The sequence below is a fragment of the Thermobia domestica genome, chromosome 8 (assembly GCF_964235325.1).
Source record: "Thermobia domestica chromosome 8, izTheDome1.hap1.1, whole genome shotgun sequence".
NCBI classification, from domain to species: domain Eukaryota; kingdom Metazoa; phylum Arthropoda; class Insecta; order Zygentoma; family Lepismatidae; genus Thermobia; species Thermobia domestica.
In genome coordinates, this window is record NC_137461.1 from 155,308,999 (window position 1) to 155,327,669 (window position 18,671).

General features: G+C 35.1%; 2 protein-coding genes across 2 annotated transcripts in view; one reads left to right on the forward strand and one right to left on the reverse strand.

The window, feature by feature from the left end:
* The window catches only part of LOC145693304 (retinol-binding protein pinta-like), a 78,242-nt gene extending 62,156 nt beyond the window's left edge, over positions 1-16,086 (reverse strand). Inside the window, exons 1-2 of the mRNA XM_081769168.1 lie at positions 15,940-16,086; positions 3,418-3,577 (exon numbers count right to left, since the gene is read on the reverse strand). Of these exons, the coding sequence (XP_081625294.1) occupies positions 3,418-3,577; positions 15,940-16,078 (299 nt within the window). The 5' untranslated portion in view covers positions 16,079-16,086. The remainder of the gene's footprint in view (positions 1-3,417; positions 3,578-15,939) is intronic.
* A 1,650-nt stretch (positions 16,087-17,736) lies between these two features.
* Positions 17,737-18,414, forward strand: LOC145692354 (uncharacterized). The gene has a single exon (XM_081767652.1). The coding sequence runs from the start codon at positions 17,737-17,739 to the stop codon at positions 18,412-18,414; it is 678 nt and encodes a 225-aa protein (XP_081623778.1).
* The last annotated feature ends 257 nt before the right edge of the window (positions 18,415-18,671 follow it).

An 18,671-nucleotide genomic window follows, 5' to 3' on the forward strand; every position in this document is an offset into this window, starting at 1 on the left:
GTCAGCCCTAGACTTGTTGTGAATTGGTGCAGGAGCTGAACATTTCTTCCGGATCAGTGTTCCGCATTCTAACACAAGATCTTGGCATGCGGAAAATTGTAGCCAGATTTCTACCCTATTCTCTTACCAAGGCTAAAAAGTGGTATAATTGGGAATGTGCGTGCCTACACCTTCAACGTCACAATGGGAAAAGTGATGACTTCTTTTAACGCTTTATTGCAAGTGACTTAATGTGTGGAAGATCCTACGAGCCTGAATTGAAACGTCAGTCGAGTGAATGGTGCCACCCAGAATCTCCACGACCGATAAAATTTAGACAAGAGCCAGCAAACGTGAAGATAATGTTGATAATGTCATATAACCACGAAGGCATTATCCTGTCACATCAAGTTCCACCGAGCGTCACCGTCAATAATGCATACTATGCTTCATACTTCTTGCGACCACCATTGCTGCGCAAACATCCACACTTCCTGGAGCCTGGACCAATTCTCCTACACGACAATGCCAAGTGTCATACAGCCAATCCAATACATACTCTGTTAAGACAATGGGGTTGGAAGGCACTGGAGCGAGCACTCGCCATACTCTCCTGATATGAGCCCCTGCAATTTTGATCTTTTTCCAGAAATAAAAGAACTTCTTAGGGGAAATGTTTCAGAGATATTTCCAACATTGTTCATGCCGTAGGGCACACTGCCAACCTCTCTCACTAAGTGGGGCTTTGACAGGTATTCAGAGGTTACCAGACATCTCGTGAAGGGTTCAACAGGCTTGCGGAGACTACATCGAAGAGCTGTAAATTTCTTGAGGTGAGTGATTCACTACATTCCATTTTGCAACTACGTTGCCACTTCAAGTTAAATGACACTCGTACAAAATACTATGTTCCCTATGTTCATTTCAGAAAAACATCTGAATATAAATACCTGACACTAAAATATATCAAGAAATAGAAAGATTCTTAGCAGTGCCATGTCAATATTGTCAGGCAGAGACCTGATGGACAAGTAGCAAATGACCAACCTTATCGTTGTATGAAACGCTGACAATGTGGTGATCTAGAACACAAATGGTTCCGTGTTGACTTAAACGAAGGCTTAAAGAATATCTTTCTAATGAAGGTCTTCAGTAAACAAAAAAAAGAGTTGTTACACACGAAACTATTCCTTGCGTTACCGTGCGGTCGTTCGTTTTTTCTTTCTCTATTTCTATTTCTTCTCATTTTCTTTCCTATTATCTTCTGATACATGTATATGAACGTATACGTTATATATAATCACTTAAGTGTGTGCATTATTTTATCTATAAATAGTCAACCATAGGAATGTATTTTATATGTTATATATAATCAAGGTTGATTTCTTTGTTTCCCCTTGTATAGTTTAACACGTTTGCAGCATTGTCGCTTGTTTATTTTAGTGTTTATTTTATATGTAATAAGTTTCATTTTCAATTTTCATGTTTTATTTTCTGTATTGTTCATGCGGTCGGTAACTCTTCGGTTCGGTAATTCTGTATGTCGGTAACTCTTTAACGTGCATAAGTGTATATCCTTTTTATTCTTTTCGTAAAAAAATAAACTCTATTATGAGATCCGACTGTAACAGAAAAATGTAAATTGTGGGGAGGAAGAATAGGTTATGCTTTAACTCCGCCATTTTAAATAATAAATAAATAAATAAATAAATGTACCGTTACCTACACAAAACCCCATCATTGTGTACGAGGTATGAAAACCACAGAATCCAAGTGAACCACCATAACAAGCGATATTCGACTAAACTGGAAGTCTAAAGTATAGACGCGGCTCAGCCTAGCGCCCCAGAAGCGGCGGAAACCGATGCGACCGTCATGATGCTGTAGACAGCGAATGAAGCTAATTATTTCTGAATGCGTAACACTACTATTGTCTACATTACTTATGTAAACCAGTAAGCGGAAACCTTAGCAATGGACACGATTCTAATGAGTCAACATCAAATGACCGGGAACTGTTGAAGGGGAAAGTTTGGCTGTGTAGCACCCCTTGTGCTTGCACCAGTGTAAGAGATGTAGATGTCTGATCCGCGATACCATACACACAAGCTGTGTGTCCTCATTCCCCTAGTATTGCTCGGTAGTTGAGATCCGTTTGCGTACTGGCTACTTGGAGCCATTAATTTTAATACGTTGCAGTGTAGTCACAAGGATAGTAAGGATATATCAGCACTTGTTACAACACTATTCGTCTACAATCAAAGGTCGAAACCTACTGCAAGTAACTGCTACATTCGAAGACAAAGCCGTGTTTCGTATGTGAATACATTACAACATAAAAAAAAAACTTTGTCTGCCACTGAACTGTAACTTTCTGACCATCCTCCGCTTGCTGTCACTACATAACATACTTCGTGCAATTTCTATTGTAGGGCGACCTGGTGCTATTCGATTGCTTATTCTTGAATGCTCTACACATCCTGCAAATTTTGAGTTCACTACAACGTCTCATCTTTGGTATTGTACTAGTAGACAAACAATATAGATTGGTAAATAGATGGATATAGTCTTTATTTTTAGCTAAAATAATATTATTGGTTCCAAATATTTAGTGCAGAAATTCTTAAAATTGTAGAAATGAGTATAACTTCGTATTCCTCAATAGATTGATTATTCTGACAAAATAAATTGCAAATTCATTTTAATATTTCTTTAAAGGGAACAACCTTAAGTGATGGATTTCACGAACTGCCTAAAAAAACGTAAATCATTTATGATGATGTTACATTTGCTTTTATTTTATATCCCATAATTACGCTCCGAGGATAAGAGAGAGACTATGATTATGATAATGAACGTAGTAGTGGAATAAATGAAGTTAATGGGAGCCAGAATAATAGTATTGCAGAAATTTAATCTTTGGAACATATCAACTTTTCTCCCAGCAAATTTACATAAAAATCACCTGTTGGACATCACCCCAATTTATTATTCACCAATACCTGTCTTGTATTTTATGTCTATGCCCGTATATTTCACATATATTTATGCCCGAAACAATTATTTATGATAACAATTATCTAATGCTAAGGTAATTTTTTATTTTCGGAGGAAAATTTATTTACTATAATCGTGTCAATCAACAATTATTAAGGTAGTTGAATTCAAGCAAGATATATTTCCCTTTAGTAAAATCAATTTTCAAGGAATTATGTTGCTTTCATTAAAGAATAGCAAACTATGAGAAGAGCATTTCAAATGTTCAAGTACAATATTCTTTTTATTTATTATTACAATAATAATTTTTGTTTGCCATATTTTTAAAGTTCAGATATCATTTTAATTCCATAAGTTATAAACAGTGTCTACAAATTACACATAGTTTGCATGTAAAGTTCTTTTTAAATTTGGTTATAATAATACAAAAGTGACACTTACTATTCTTTCAAGAACATACTCATGTCTGGTTGAAATAGATGCTCGTTATCAAACCAATCGCTTAGAATTCCTCTGATTGTAAAATTAAGATCTAGTTTTTGCTTTACTCTTTCCAACCTGTATTTACTTTGCCTTAGGAATGAAAGTAGTATGTCATCCTCTGTAGAGAAAAGAATATAAATTAATATAAAGAATATAAATATAATATTAAGTCAAGATTTACTCAAAAACATTAAAAAAGTTATTATAAACTAAATTCAAACATTTTATCCTATAATCCTCATGAATGGCCATATTTGGTAAAGTCGTAGAAAGAACAAGAAAGCTCTCCGTGGGTGGTTTCGGCAATGTCCCAACACTCGTATCCTCTTACTAGTGACATTGTAAGTAAATGTGTATCCACCAACGTTGCCATAGTTTTGGTCTCTGTTATACTCTGATTTATGACTTACACACGTGGTTTAAGAGGTCACTTTCCTCTCTTTCTTTTTCCCCCTTGCCGTGGATTTGGAATTCCACTTTGCTCTTTTCTGCCCCTCGCCAACGAAAGGTACATGCTCTATTTTGTGTTAATGCTAGTAACAAAAAAAAATTAAGTACACGACCATTAATATTTCAGAGTACACCATAGTTCTATTGTCTGATCTATCTATAGCAAGAAATCATGTGTAATATTCACTATTTAATGCAAATGTCATAATTTATTCTTAAAAAGTATGTATTAAAATACAAAATATACACCACTTTCAACTATTAAGGAGAATGAATTCTGTTATTATTTATTTATTTTGCTTATTTCAACTTTGTTTCGATAAAATTAAGAATATTAATTAAATAATGAGTAAAATATTTGCTTTTAAATGAGTAAAACAAGAAACAGCTTTTTGCAATCGATTTAGTGTCCCAAGAATGTTTTAATCTCCTTCTTGAATTCGCATAGTTTGAAAGTTTTAATTATAGTAAAACGATAGTCACTTGTTATGTCATCAAAATGTATATGCTAAGGTGGAGGAATAGGGTTTAAAATGTATGTCAAGAATAGGATATTTCGCGACATGTTAGGGAGATGAAACAGTATATAAACTCAGTATTAAAAGTAAGAGAACATTTGCTCCAGCATTTTGTGAAATTCCACTTTAAGAGGAAAAATTCTATAACTGTTTTCTCAATATGTAATAAAAGATACAGGCCACTCCACTAAATTTTCTCACTCCAATTTCTTAAAGTATATCATATTATGCTGCAGTTATTGCTTAAACATGAAATACGAGCGACATGTTTTGAGGAAATTTCATTCGAGGAAAATTACCTACATGAACTTTTTTTTATAAGAAGTGACTTTACCTACACTTTTTATAAGAAGTGTACATACATGAACTTTTTTATAAGAGACGGATTTCTTTCATGTCACTTTCATTAAAGGCGTATCCTAGGGGGAAAGGGTTCAAATATAGAATATGTCAAAAGCTGTTAAACAGTTTAAAATCAATTTTTGAAAATAGTACTTGGGTCGTCTAACCTTTTATAATTTAATTTCCATTTAAATACCTGTTCTAAATGCGAAAAAAGGGTTCAAATATGATTCACATTACAAATATTCTCCATAAATCTACTCTTCCCGTGAACGCCGGTTCTTCAGCCAGTTAATAAATAATTTTATGATTAGCGGTAATAAAAATAATAATTTAATGTTACAACGAAGGCAAGTTGTGTCATGTGTGATTATCACATTGCGTTCTTGATTGTTGTTCTAGGCCAAGGTTCCCTTTCTTAATTCAATTATCTAAAGATGTAAATTAAAAACTGAAAATTCTGTGTTTGGTCGGGAATCAATCCGAAACAAAGCATATTAAATTAACTATAATAGTAAAACAACATTTCCTGGTGCTAAATTTCACATTACAATTGGAAAGTTTACAGAATTATGCGAGAAATCTTGACAGAATTGTCCACGATTTTCGTTTTCCTCTCAAACGAATTGTGAGATACTACCTTTTACTTATTATTTGTTAGCATCCTTTCCAATTTTTTTCCCCATTTCTCATTATAATGTTAAAATTCATTCAAACTATACCTAGATCTCTATTAAATACGTAAATACCTCTCAGCAATAATAATAATATAATAGATGAGAATAGTTGTTCCGCTAATAACTAACCATAGTCATCCTGGGTAACTAGATCTATACCCCGTGTCCTATACATAACACTATCAAATAACGAAGAGAAGAAGAAAATTTAATATTATGTCTATGTTCTTCCGGTGTCATGAGGAAAACTCAGTAAAAGAAAATTAATTTAGACGGCCTATGCTCTAGTGAAGAATTCTATAAAAATAATCGATGTAAAATATAGTGTAATTATGTAATAAAATAATTAAAAATAATGTAATTTAATAAAATGTAAAATATAATTGAAATACACTATTCGTAAATTTTTTATATCTTGTTGCCTCATCTATTATGTAAATGAGAAAGTTACTTCTTCATCATGCATTTCAGATATTGTTATTCGACTAGAATTGAAGAATTGAAGATACTTTTATATAGATTAAAATCTTCCTCGTGTTTTTTTTCAATAGATGCATTCATGTTTATCTTTTAAAAAAATGCCAAAATGTATTTGTTGCCCTCTTTGTTTATGTCATTCTTTCTATATAGAGAACAGGGAGATGAACAAACATTAACCAACTGGCCTGCACATATGGTTCTCTCCTTCTTAACGGAAGAAGAAAGATATTCTGTTGAACTGTCAAATAACAAAGCAACACGAAGGAATCGCAACTTCCAGGCTACTTTTTTCTTCGCCAAAACATTTAAAACATTCCATTCCTTACTCAAGTAACGGAGATCAGCTTTTACTTACCCCCTCCTATTTTAGCTGAGAGCTGTCATGGAGTTCGAATTTGTTGGCAACATCGGATTTCAGAAAAAATATCTGTTTCACTACCATGTAATGGACGGAGAAGGGTAATAGGTCAATTTTCTGGACCTCACCCTAAGGCCGTCATGAAATTTCCAAAAGTCTATCATGGTTTGTGATAAGCACATTGTTCTCCATCTCCACTATACTAGTATTTCAGTGATAGAGAAAAGTGGAGGTTTGAACAACGAATTTAGTGTAGATATAACAGTTCCTCTCGATTTGCCAGGCTTGTAGAATAGGCTTTCATCAAATGAATGCCTGAATGGAAAATCGACAAAAGAAAAGAGGAAATAATTGGAAAGCCAGATAAGGAAGTAATCACATTAAGAAAGAAAGGAAGTATGAGAGGTTTCAGGAAGAAGCAATGGTTTTAGAAATGAAATTGAGATAGCGGCAAAATTTCTAAGAAAAAAGTATATGATATAACACACATAATGTCTTTTACGCAAACGTGTCAATTTGCAACCCCCAATTCAAACATGCCTCCGTTCACTTTATAAGTTTGAATTTTCATTTAGCATGGACGCAAAAGCACAAACGGTTTATCCGATTAAAAAAGATCCTTCACTTAGACTAACATCATATTTGTGACGGTTTCCCCTCTTAAATTTTGTTGTAACTGATAATAATAAAGATACACTATGTGAGGGTACGTTTGATATATATATATATATATATATATATATATATATATATATATATATATATATATATAAAGAGAGAGAGAAACTTTGGCTAGGGCATGTATTTGAAGTGCTCACCAAGTACCTCTATAAAAATTGTTGCGGAAGTACCACAAGATTCTGAAACCTGAATATTTGGATAGGGCACATATTAGCTCCTAAATAAAGTCTTGACCTGACTACGGTATGTCCCATAGTATTGGAGCTATGGACCTCTAAAGTTCACTTTTTCATCTTTTCGGCAGCCTATAACTCCGAAAGGAAGGATTGGGGCACCCAGGTTGGTCTATTATACTTTTTGTCTTATCTTGGTGTCGGGAATCAATTGCAATACGTTGTGTGTGTTGTTTTAAAATAACATATATACGAGGTGCATCCAAAAAAGTAAGTTTCCCCCGCGTTCCATAGCAAGAAAACCGTATGTTGTGCCAAGCGACTGCGTGTACGTGAGAAAGTAAGGTTCCAATATGCAGCATCCGCCAGCAGAACTTCCCTAATTCTCTCAGTAGCGTGGTAGCAGTGATGGAAGATTGGCATTCCTATTCCAGCTCCCGCCGCGTATGAAGTGCGAGCAGTGATAAATTTTTGAATGCACAGGGCATGGCACCGATTGAAATCCATCGCCTGTATCGTTGCAAAAATGTCAATGCTGACCCTGTGCGCCTTGCTTTGTGCTCTAGAGTCAGTTGCTTCAACACAAAACTTCTTGATCAACAGGCATTCCGTGATATTAGTGTGCAATAAGGAGCGGAAAATCTGCAGGAACTGCTTGCTCATGCCGTTAGGCCCTTGGATTTGGCATAGCTGACGATGAATTTCGATTGGTGAGAGAAAGAGAGAGTGAAAGAAAGTGAGAGAAATACATATAGTGAGAGAAAGAGAGAGATAATTAGAAAATTTATCTGTATAGGGACTCCAAAGTATGTTTATTATTGGGTTTTTGGAGGTTGGAGATTTCTTCGAAGAATGCAGAAAGACATTGAGAACGAGTGTAAAAGTTAATTGCAAAGCTATAATTTTAAGGGGAGGAATTTAGTAAAGTAGTCTGTATTGTTCATAGTTTGCTTACGTCGCTGCTGCCGTTTTGCGTCCCTTGGGGATTTGGTAGTGTACAAATTGATTCCCGCATTCGACAAGTTTGTCTAACGATAACATCCGTGTTGATTCCTGCGCTGCTTTCACACAGTTCCTGCCGGTGTCGCTACTCACTTGCAAGAAACCAGTTCATTGTGTGCCAGCGATGGAATTTGAAGTGATGCCAAGTGAAAAGGGCAAGCTACTGTTGGTGATAGATGGTTTCAACTTTTGTTTTCATATGTGTCTCGTCGGTGGAGTTGAAAGATATAAATGTACGAAAAGAACATGTAAGTGTTTTGTAATCCTAAACTCGTTAAATTGTGTTGTTCGCTCGCAATTAGATCATAATCATGAAAAAGATAACTCTGGTACATTAAACCGGCAAAGAATTAGTAATTCAGTCAAAAGGAAGGCGGAGGAAAATTTTAGTGAGCGTCCGTCGAAACTTATACGCATCGAGTTAGCTAATAGTGATATCGACACATTCACAACACGTGATTTAGTTCGAATAAGGAAAAATATTAATGCTGCTCGTTCACGCAAGCTTCCAAAGTTGCCTAATAACTTAACAGAGCTGCACGAAGCCCTAGAGAAAAGTGTTTTCAACACAAACAGGGGCGAAAACTTTTTGTTTGTGAACGACTCAGAGAAGAATATTGTTGGTTTCTCGTGTGAAAGTCATTTGAATTTTCTTAACAATTCGAAAACTTTATATGTAGATGGGACTTTCAAGTGCTAAGCTGTTCGATCAAATATATATAATTCGCAGTAGAAATAAAAAAACTAGTTCCCGTTGGTATTTTGTTTTGCTCCCAAACAAAACCTCTTAGGCATACAAGGAAGCCTTGTGCTTAATTAAAAATATCACCAATCCAGACATTATATACGTTGACTTTGAGAACGCAATCCACCAAGCGATTGCTTACCTTTGATCCCAAACGACTATAAAGGACTACAGATTCCGTCTCGGTCAGTCATGGTGGAGAAAAATTCAATCCTTGGGACTGTCAAATGATTTTAAATCAAAAGTCTCTGAACTAGGAGCACTTCTTAAAACCTTGTTTGACTGCCTCTTCTCCCACCAAATCAAATTGAAGACTGCTTCGTAGAAGATCTAATGTCCCGCAAAGCTACACATGAAGAACTGGATGAATTTTTTGATTATTTACTTGAGACCTATATTCTCGCAAACAGCGACTTCTTACCCATAATGTGGGCCGACTTTAATAGTAGTTCTGAACGTACTACTAGCTGTTGCGAAGCATTCCACTCTAAATTGAACACTCAATTTTGCTCTTCTCACCTAAACATTTTCCATTTGATAGAGACATTGAAAAGTGTTCAGACTGAAACTTAGGTTAAAATGAGAAGCGAGAAGAAGACCACTCCCAAACAGAACTATATAGAAGAACAAATGATTAAACTAACAAAGTCTTCCATTATACGTTATGAATATCTTCCGAAAATCTGCTATAAGTTTCTCCCATGTACATAATTCCATTACTTATGCTTGACAGTTGCAACTTAGCACGTAAATTATGAGAGTAAAAATTAAAACAAAATAATACAAATATGTAAAGCATGTTAACTAGTGCTTCTTAATAGGTAGTCCGCGGCATCTTTGCTAGTAATTGTGTTTCTTGACTGTGTTTAGTGAATGGCTGAGTTCAGTGATTGAAAATATTTTAGTGGTGCGCTTAGTGATGCAAACGAAGTTGACATATTTACTTCAGCATCTTCCAAGTAGCGGCAATGGTGAGTCAAAAGCAATTTTCTTCTTTTTCTGTAGTTTAATCACTGTATAAAATTTCTCAAATTTATATTGCAACTTGCATCTGTCAAGTGAGTTATTCAAAAGTTGAAAGTTGGAATTATTTAGGATAGTTTGCTTAACTACAACTTCACAAGCAGCCAAGATGTGGTTGGCATACGTGAATCTGTACAATATGTGAAATCGGAATCGCACGGCACGGGAATCAATTCGTACGCTAAGGGCAAATACGCACTCATCAGATGGGAATCAACTCGTACACTAGGGGTAAATCTACTGTCAGTTAATGGGAGTCAACTCGTCCGTTTCGGAATCAATTCGGTACCAGCCGCTTAAGTTGTTTACGGAGTAATAAAAGTTTTAGCTCTAAATCTTAATGCTTGAGGAAGCGGTTAATGAAAATGAGAGAAATTTTATTTGTATTTATAGGAGTAAATTATGAAACTATTAAGGTAGTAATTTGAAAGGTTGCTTCATTCTTAGCTGAAATCTGATAGTTAGGCATGAATCTAAACTTACTACTTCTTAGCTGTAAATCGTTTTGAAAACAATCAGAATACGAATGTACATAATCTCGTATAACGAAGGCCATATTCAAACTAACGTAATTGCCTTTTAATGGATAGAAGCAAGTGGATAAGTTTTATAAAAGTCTTCGAATTTCCTGAATTTTCTAATATTGATATTAATTTTTTCATGCGATTTTCTTTCTTTTCTTATAACATTTTGATTTTAAGGCTAGAATTCTTATAGTGGTAAAAAAGTCATGCATGTAAAGAAATGTATTAGATATTCATTATATTAACATTTTTAATTGGCGCAACTTGTAAATTAAACAGGACTTAGATTTGCACTGTATAATACAGTAGAAATAAATATGAAATTCTTGTTTCAAAAACGATTACGGTTCATGTTATGAATTGAAAGTTGAGGAACTAAGATTTATTCACTATCTATCATTACCATATTACCATACCTTTAGGTTCCTGAACTATTAAAAATAACATTTCTCAATGATATAGATGGCATGAACCCGCACTTGCACCTAGAAATTTAAACCTTAATTGAGGTTAAGAAACAATAACAGGAAGTAGCACATATGAGTTGGTTAATCATTGTAATTTAATTTTACAGTTGAATACAATACTTATGAAGTAACATGGGAATGTTGGAGGAAAAGGAATTATGTATTAGTAGTTAGTGCAAAACTTGAAATATATAATGTAATACCTAATAGTATTACACATTTCCTAGAACCTATTGTGTAATACGAAGGAATTCTAGGTTGATTATATTTAGGTTACAAAGTTTATTTAAATACCTAGAATTCACAACTTACATTTCAAAGTTTCTACATCTGAATATGATATTGAAACGTCGGACTTACTGTCACATTTTCTTATTATAATCTAATATTTGGAAGTAGTGCAAAAGCAAGTGATTCTTCACAGTACAAACTCACTACAAAACCAGACAAAATAATTACAAGTATTTTTTGTTTCCCCTCCCATGAATATGATTCTAGGGATAAGGAAAATTCAGTTAATAGTGAAATGCATGAAGTTAAAGGAAAGTGAAGAAATTAAAATAAACGGCGTTTATCCACCAGAAAACATATGTATTGATAGATGGGCCTCATATATCAAAGGCGGAAGTTCTTTCGTAAGGACTCTGCGGTCCCCACACATGTGCTAGGGAGATCATTGTTATTGTTGTTATTAGTAATAGAAGTAATAGTACTTGTTGTAATGGCATCTTTGCTGTATATCGGTCTATCCCATTTTCACTGATTTTTGTAGGTTTGTTAGAAAATGATTTATGTTTATAGTTTTCGTTTACCTTTTTCACTTGCTTCACAATAATTTTAAGAACAATAGCTGTAGTTAACCTTCCGCCATTACTACACCGACCAATTCCTAGGTCATCGCCGTAAGGAATTCAGAGCAACCTACACATCGCCAGTCATTTGTTTCGATGTAGAAGGCATTATCAGTAATAGTGTGTCAGGAAAAGAGTAAATATGACTAAGAAAGGAGCACAGACAAGAACTGGGTTAGTTCGATAGAGGAGTTATCATCGTCTGTCATATTGCATGTTTGTCGAATAATGAAATTAGTGCTCAATTACGCCCCCATAAATCAAAGGTGGGTGACATAATCCTGAAATGAAAACATCACGGTGCCACCGGCTTCACTAAACAGCCCTGACGACCCAAGAAATTGACAGACAAGGACGGAAAGGTGCTGACACAAGTGATATTAAGCGATCATCTTCACACTGCTTCTGCCATCCAGCACGAGTTCCACATTCCATGGACATTTCACTGAATACTGTCAGAACAGAACTGCATGCACTTGGTTTCCATCGTAGAGCAACCGCCCACAAGCCACACATCACTCCAACATACAAAGCCAGGAGGCTGGCATGATGTAAGGCGTATCGAAATTAATGAAATTGTACTAGACAAATGGAGACAGGTGTTATGGAGTGATGAATAACGCTATACGTGTTTCATGTCAGATGGTCAGGTGTGGGTGAAGCAACAACCCGAGAACGATTCCTATCTGACATCATTGTGCCAAGAATGAAATTTGATGCTGGTGGCGTAATGGTGAGGAGTCACTTAGTTGGTACAGCATAGGCCCGTTTGTTGTTCTGCCTGGTAACATGACGAGTGCAAATTATCTGGACATTTTGGACAATTCAGTGCTTCCGGCATTGTAGAAATTCCTTGAAATGGACCTATCTTACTATCAGGATGATAATGCCTATTCCCATGAAGCTGAACATTTGTGAACATTTGTGGGATGACTTCCAACGGTGTTTAAGGTCCAGACAAACTTGTCCAATTCACCTGACTTACATTGGAACTTCTTCCTTGCATGAGGAGTGGGCTCCCATTGCACCTGATACCTATCAGCAACTGTTGAAAAAATAACCTCGGAGGATACATGCTATTATCAAAACCAAACGAGACCTTTTCCAATATTAGGTGGCTTTTTGGTACAGAGTATCTATCTATCTATCTATATTTCTATATATACAATATGATGTGCATATAATATGATGGGTATAATGATATCTCATCTTCACCTCCCAAGAGTTGTAACACTTATTTTGCAACACCCGATATATATATATATATATATATATATATATATATAGATAGATAGATAGATAGATAGATATAGATATATAGATAGATAGATAGATAGATAGATAGATAGATATAGATAGATAAATAGATAGATAGATAGTCAAATTTACATGCTCATGTTGCAGGTTGTTTGTTGCGGACTGTACGTATGTTCTGTTTCAGTGGCACTGCTACTTTTATGGGTGTTCCTTCTTGGTTAATTTTAATGATAATATTGATGTTGGGTCTGTTTTCGGGTAATAATACACTCTCCCTGATTTCTCAATCTCAGCAGAGTTTGTATTTATCGATTTCAAGTGTTGGACTTTTTTTTAAACTTTTACTATCGCTTGACGTTGGTGATTAATTTCATATTATATGCCAGAAAGTTACATATTGTTGTGTCTTCTCATATAGTATGTGTGAGAGAGTATTCGGCTTGAAACTCCCGTCTTGTCATTAATTTCTGACACGTCTCCAGATTTACTTCATACTTATCTGGTATTTCTACTTATAAGATGTATTCCCCGTTATTAATATTGTGGCGGAACGCGATATGGACTCTGCTTAAAGAGGCAGCCACACAAAAATTTAGTGACGAGGTTTAGTTATCTTCAGAAAAACTGTTAGGAAAAGTATCTGCAAACTTAACGATATTCAAGTTGCAAAGTAACAAGAAGAAGCAGGAACTCAGTTATACAAACTTGAATACTCGGAAGAGGAGAACCAGAACCCTATATTTCCGTAAATTGTTTGAATATTTCAAGAAATCTTCAAAGGAAGTGAGAAATTGGTTATTAAGCCTTTATCGTCTGTCTCATGGCGATTTCCATATTTACTAAAGCACTGCCCAACCATGCTTACAATGAAAAGAACTGGGATAGTCTTCTACGAGAGGTGCTTGGATTTGCTGATATACTACGCCTTAAACCAAATCGTATGAGGTGAAAGCTAGGTATTAGCTGACGGCTCGAAAAATAAATGTTTCGGCGATTGAATCTGCTTTGAAATATCATTCCTCGTCTTCCGCTTAAAAGTCAGATGTATAAAGCCAATCGTAAATTCCTGCTTAGGCATGGTTCTAAAGGCGACTGCGTGCTAAGGGGGTATGCTAAAAATAACCTACGATTAGTTAACCACAGGCAATTGCTGACAAACTGAGTTTGTAATGTGTCCGTGTATGCAGAGTGCAAAATGATGTATGACAAAATTGACCGTACTTCTGTTTACTCTAAGTGGAGAAACTCAGAGGTCGAAAATGCGTACTGAAGTAGAACTCCTTCGAGGGTGTCGAAGAAGGTGTGAGTATCTCGGTTAATTTTGCTTGCGCAAGAAATTATTTGAACTGTGAATGTTCCTTCGGGCATCTTAAAAGGGGACTTCTAATATGTAACAACTATATGATTGAAATCAGAACTTGGAAATAGGCGGAGTTTTAATCAAGAGGTGAATAAGCCATGTCTTCGTCAGGATGGAGTCTGTCCATATGTGTTCACTTCTCTGGATAATTTTCATACATTGTATTATTATAACAAATATAAATTCATCAACTTCAACATCAACAATATTCATCAACTTGATTATACAAACAAAACATACTATGAGGCGTTGGGTGGCAAAGTGGTGTAAGTCACTTTTGAGACATTTTGAGATATTGAGACTTTTATTAGAATCGTTATATAAAATTCGGACAAAAAGTACAAAGTTCTGTTTGAATCCTTTATGTTGCTAAGGTATGTGGACAATTCGGAAAGTACAGAGTGGCACAATATATACACTGAGTTCTTGTATTTTCAGTGAAATAGCACATAATTGAGGGGTTCGAAGGAAAACTGGCGTTGGTCATTTCTAGATATTGAGATGCATATTATAAGAACTACAAGAAATTCTACAACTATTATAGATTTTTATCTCTACATAAGTAGACGTTATGTATGAAGACTCGTTATGTAGGTATATGTTCATAAGTGTGTAGAAATACCTGTGTTTACTCTGATAAATACATCAGTATCTAAATTGACAAATAATATTGCCTTACGATATTTTGCTATCCAACCCCTTGTGTATGTTAACAAAAACCCAGTAGATGGTCGTAAACAAAAGTCACAAAGGAAAAGTGTCAACATCAATGCAAACAGAAACATGAATAAGGAAAACATACCGGAACGTTATGCATCGTCATTAGTGTCACAGTACACGGCAACAAAATCATCTCCATGTTGATCACTGTCCTTTAAAGACAAGAAGAGGTGATTATGTATATGTGGAATAAATGGCAAAAAGGAAATTACGTCCTTCTTCTTCAGCTTGCTGATGACTCGAGGCCTTTGTAAAGTGGTTCTTGCCGAATGCTGACTTAAAAAAAGTTCGCCGTGCAGGGTCATCGTGAATTCTAATTTACAAAGTTTTTGTGCAAGACAAAATATAAAACACCCTTTTTAAGAATTCTAACACTTCCGTTGTAATAATCATATTAATAAGAATAGTTGCCATTGAGACATCTGTTTAGATGTACTGTATGCTTACGAGGCATTTATGTATTTTAAGTATGTAAACGAGATATTAACAAAGAAGTGTAATTCCTAATCATCAAGAGATGAGCAAATGTTGAAGAATGACGTGGACGCAGCAGAGTTGAAGAATGACGAGATCTGTTGAAGAGCAGCATAATGTCTACGAAGGGTACGAAAAGAAGGCAAGACAAAGATATTTTATACTAAAATATTATTCAGAAAGTATATGCTGCCTAATTTATGTACTGTATATATTTCAATGTTATTTACTTCCATTTTCAAAGAATATGCATGTGTAGCTATAATAACTATAATAATAATTAAGTTTGACTTGACGGACAACTACATACCATTATTATTGTTATTATTATTATTATTAGATAGTTTTTATTTGCTGAAGAGAATACATCTTTCTTACCTATATCATGTGGAAGATGTTGTTGTCTTTTTAGCCAGTCTTTTAAGTACTCTATATCCTTCTTCACTTGAACTGGATTCTCACCCAACATTTTCAATAGGTGCCCCTCCTCTTCTTTCGTCAAAGGATCGAAATACATTCTTGTGCGAATCTAACATAGACCAAAATAATAATGATAATAAATTGTATTTCGTAGAGGAAATACTGCTTACAATTCAATTATGCATTTCAGAAGTTTCAGATACTTATATATAAGTGAAAAGGGTCTAGTCTATCATCACATCGCATAGAAATGGTTGAATCGGTTGATTTTTTTTAATTATGTAAAACTCTCTACACTCAGGATATTGTGGGGAAATAAAACACTGAAAATAACAGCAAATTGGCAAATTAAACCTTAGAAATGGCATTTATAAATGTCAGTTTAAATTGCTAAGAATCAAAATATTCACTACATTTTATATTTTAAGGTATTTTATATTTCACTATTTATATCATTAAATTACTAAAAGCTTACATTCAAATGTGTCGATCTCTATCGATGATTGTAAATAGCAATAATTCATAATACGAAAAGCTCCTTGCAAAATAAGAATTACGAGAAGTCATATAAACGAAGGAAAGAAAGTTACAAATCATTCAAATGTTAGTACCATAAACATAGGTAAATATACTAATGTAAATATACTAATGTAAATGTACAATAAAGTAGCATATTTCTTTAATAAGATCTAAAAGTGCACTCGGCCTGTTAAAGGCTGCCTTACTCGTTTATTTTTTTTTAATACATGATGATCGTAAAGTAAGCTAAAATAACTAAAAATTATATCACATAACACCTCCTATATTTGCAATCCATTCATTCTGGGGACGACGACTCATGTCCTAGCCTTAAGGAAATTGTGGCTACAGACTTGTCAACTCCTTCCCCTCTCATACAGGGAAGTTTGTCATTTTCTCTGGTAACACAAAGTGGTCCTATTTGTACCCTCCCTCCCGGGGTGGTTATTTAAGACACAGATATGGGCGTCTTAAGAGACACATGCAGAAGCCGAACTGGACACAGTGTTCTTGTGTTCAGTGAAGAGTGGTTCTTTGTGCATAGTTCTGTGTTGCTTTAGTCTGTGTTGTGTGCTGGTTTGTTCCTTTTTTAAATCATAATGGAGGGTAAGAAGAGCGGAAAACTTGGAGGATCGAAAGTAATTCACAGCCAAAGCAGAGAGATTTTGGTCAATGTATATGATTTTATAAAGAGAGTGGCTGACAGTGGAAATCCGATTAATGTAAAACAAGTGATAAAGTGAGTATCTGAAGCTACCGGTGTTTCAGTAAGTACACTAAAACGTGTTTTGAGTGAGCGGGAAAAAATTAAAATCACGGGAACGAGCTTTTCTACTCCGAATAAGAAGCGTGCTCAACGGAAAACAAAAATCTCAAAGGATGATTTTGACAAATGCGTTATTTATCGACCAGTTTATGAATTTCATATTGTTCACGGTCAACGACCTTCTGTAAAATCACTGTTGCGAGTACTTCGAGAAGAGATTAATTCTAATGGAAGCACTTGGTTTTTACGGAAAATAGTCCGTTCCTTAGGATTTAGATGGATTAAGGCTGAAAACAATAGACGACTACTTATTGAAAAAGATGAATTTCGGTCAAAGAGGTTTTCTTATTTGCGAGGTTTTCTTATTTGAGACGTACTTGCATTCATCGCACACAAAATAACACGCGTGGAGCGATAAGAAGAATACAGGTTTACTCACACCAATTTCTAAAGAACAACGCGTAATAATCATGCATGTTGGGGGAGAAAAGGGTATCATTCCAGACGCGTTAGTCATGTTCAAATCTGGAACGAAATCTGGCGATTATCATGACGACATGAATTATGAAAACTATGAAAAGTGGTTAAAGTCACGGCTAATTCCTAACTTGCCAAGTAATTCAGTTCTTGTGATAGACAATGCACCATATCACAATGTATGTTTAGATCCTTCACCGACATCATCATCTCGTAAAGTTGTAATGATCGATTGGCTTGTAAGACACAATATTCCTTTCAGAGAAAACATGTGCAAACCAGAACTTTATAATTTAATCAAAGCCAATAAAGCTCGTTTTCGGACATATAAAGTAGATTCGCTCCTTGCTGAATATGGACATACAGTTCTTCGTTTGCCCCCGTATCATCCTGATCTAAACCCGATAGAGTTGATTTGGGCTGCAGTCAAAGAATATGTAGCAGCAAGTAATACCGCTTTTTCCATTATCGATGAGATGAAACTCGCAGAAGAGAAATTTACAATGATAACAGCGGAAGAGTGGAAGGCTATGTGGGGTAAAGTACGAAGATGTGAACAAGCATATTTGCAAATGGAACCTCAGTTAGACGTTCTTACTGAAAACGTTACAATAAACTTAGCCGAGGATAGTGACAGTAATAGTGACTCTTCTGAAAAAAGTGACGACTAGACGGAAGACGATGATGATGAGATGGATTGTATGGACAGTATTGAGCCTTTATAAATACCTGAAGCTACAGGTTAGCCTATTATATATAAGTTGCGTTAAGTAGTTATTATCCATTGTTCTTACTTATGTTGGAGGTTAGTATCGGCATGGGTTAGAAACACTACAAAAAATCTTCCCTCTCTCTCCACTGTCACCCTCGCAGCGATTAGCGTTCTTCCTACCTCCCGCTTCTCATAGTTCATGCTATCTCTCGCGCT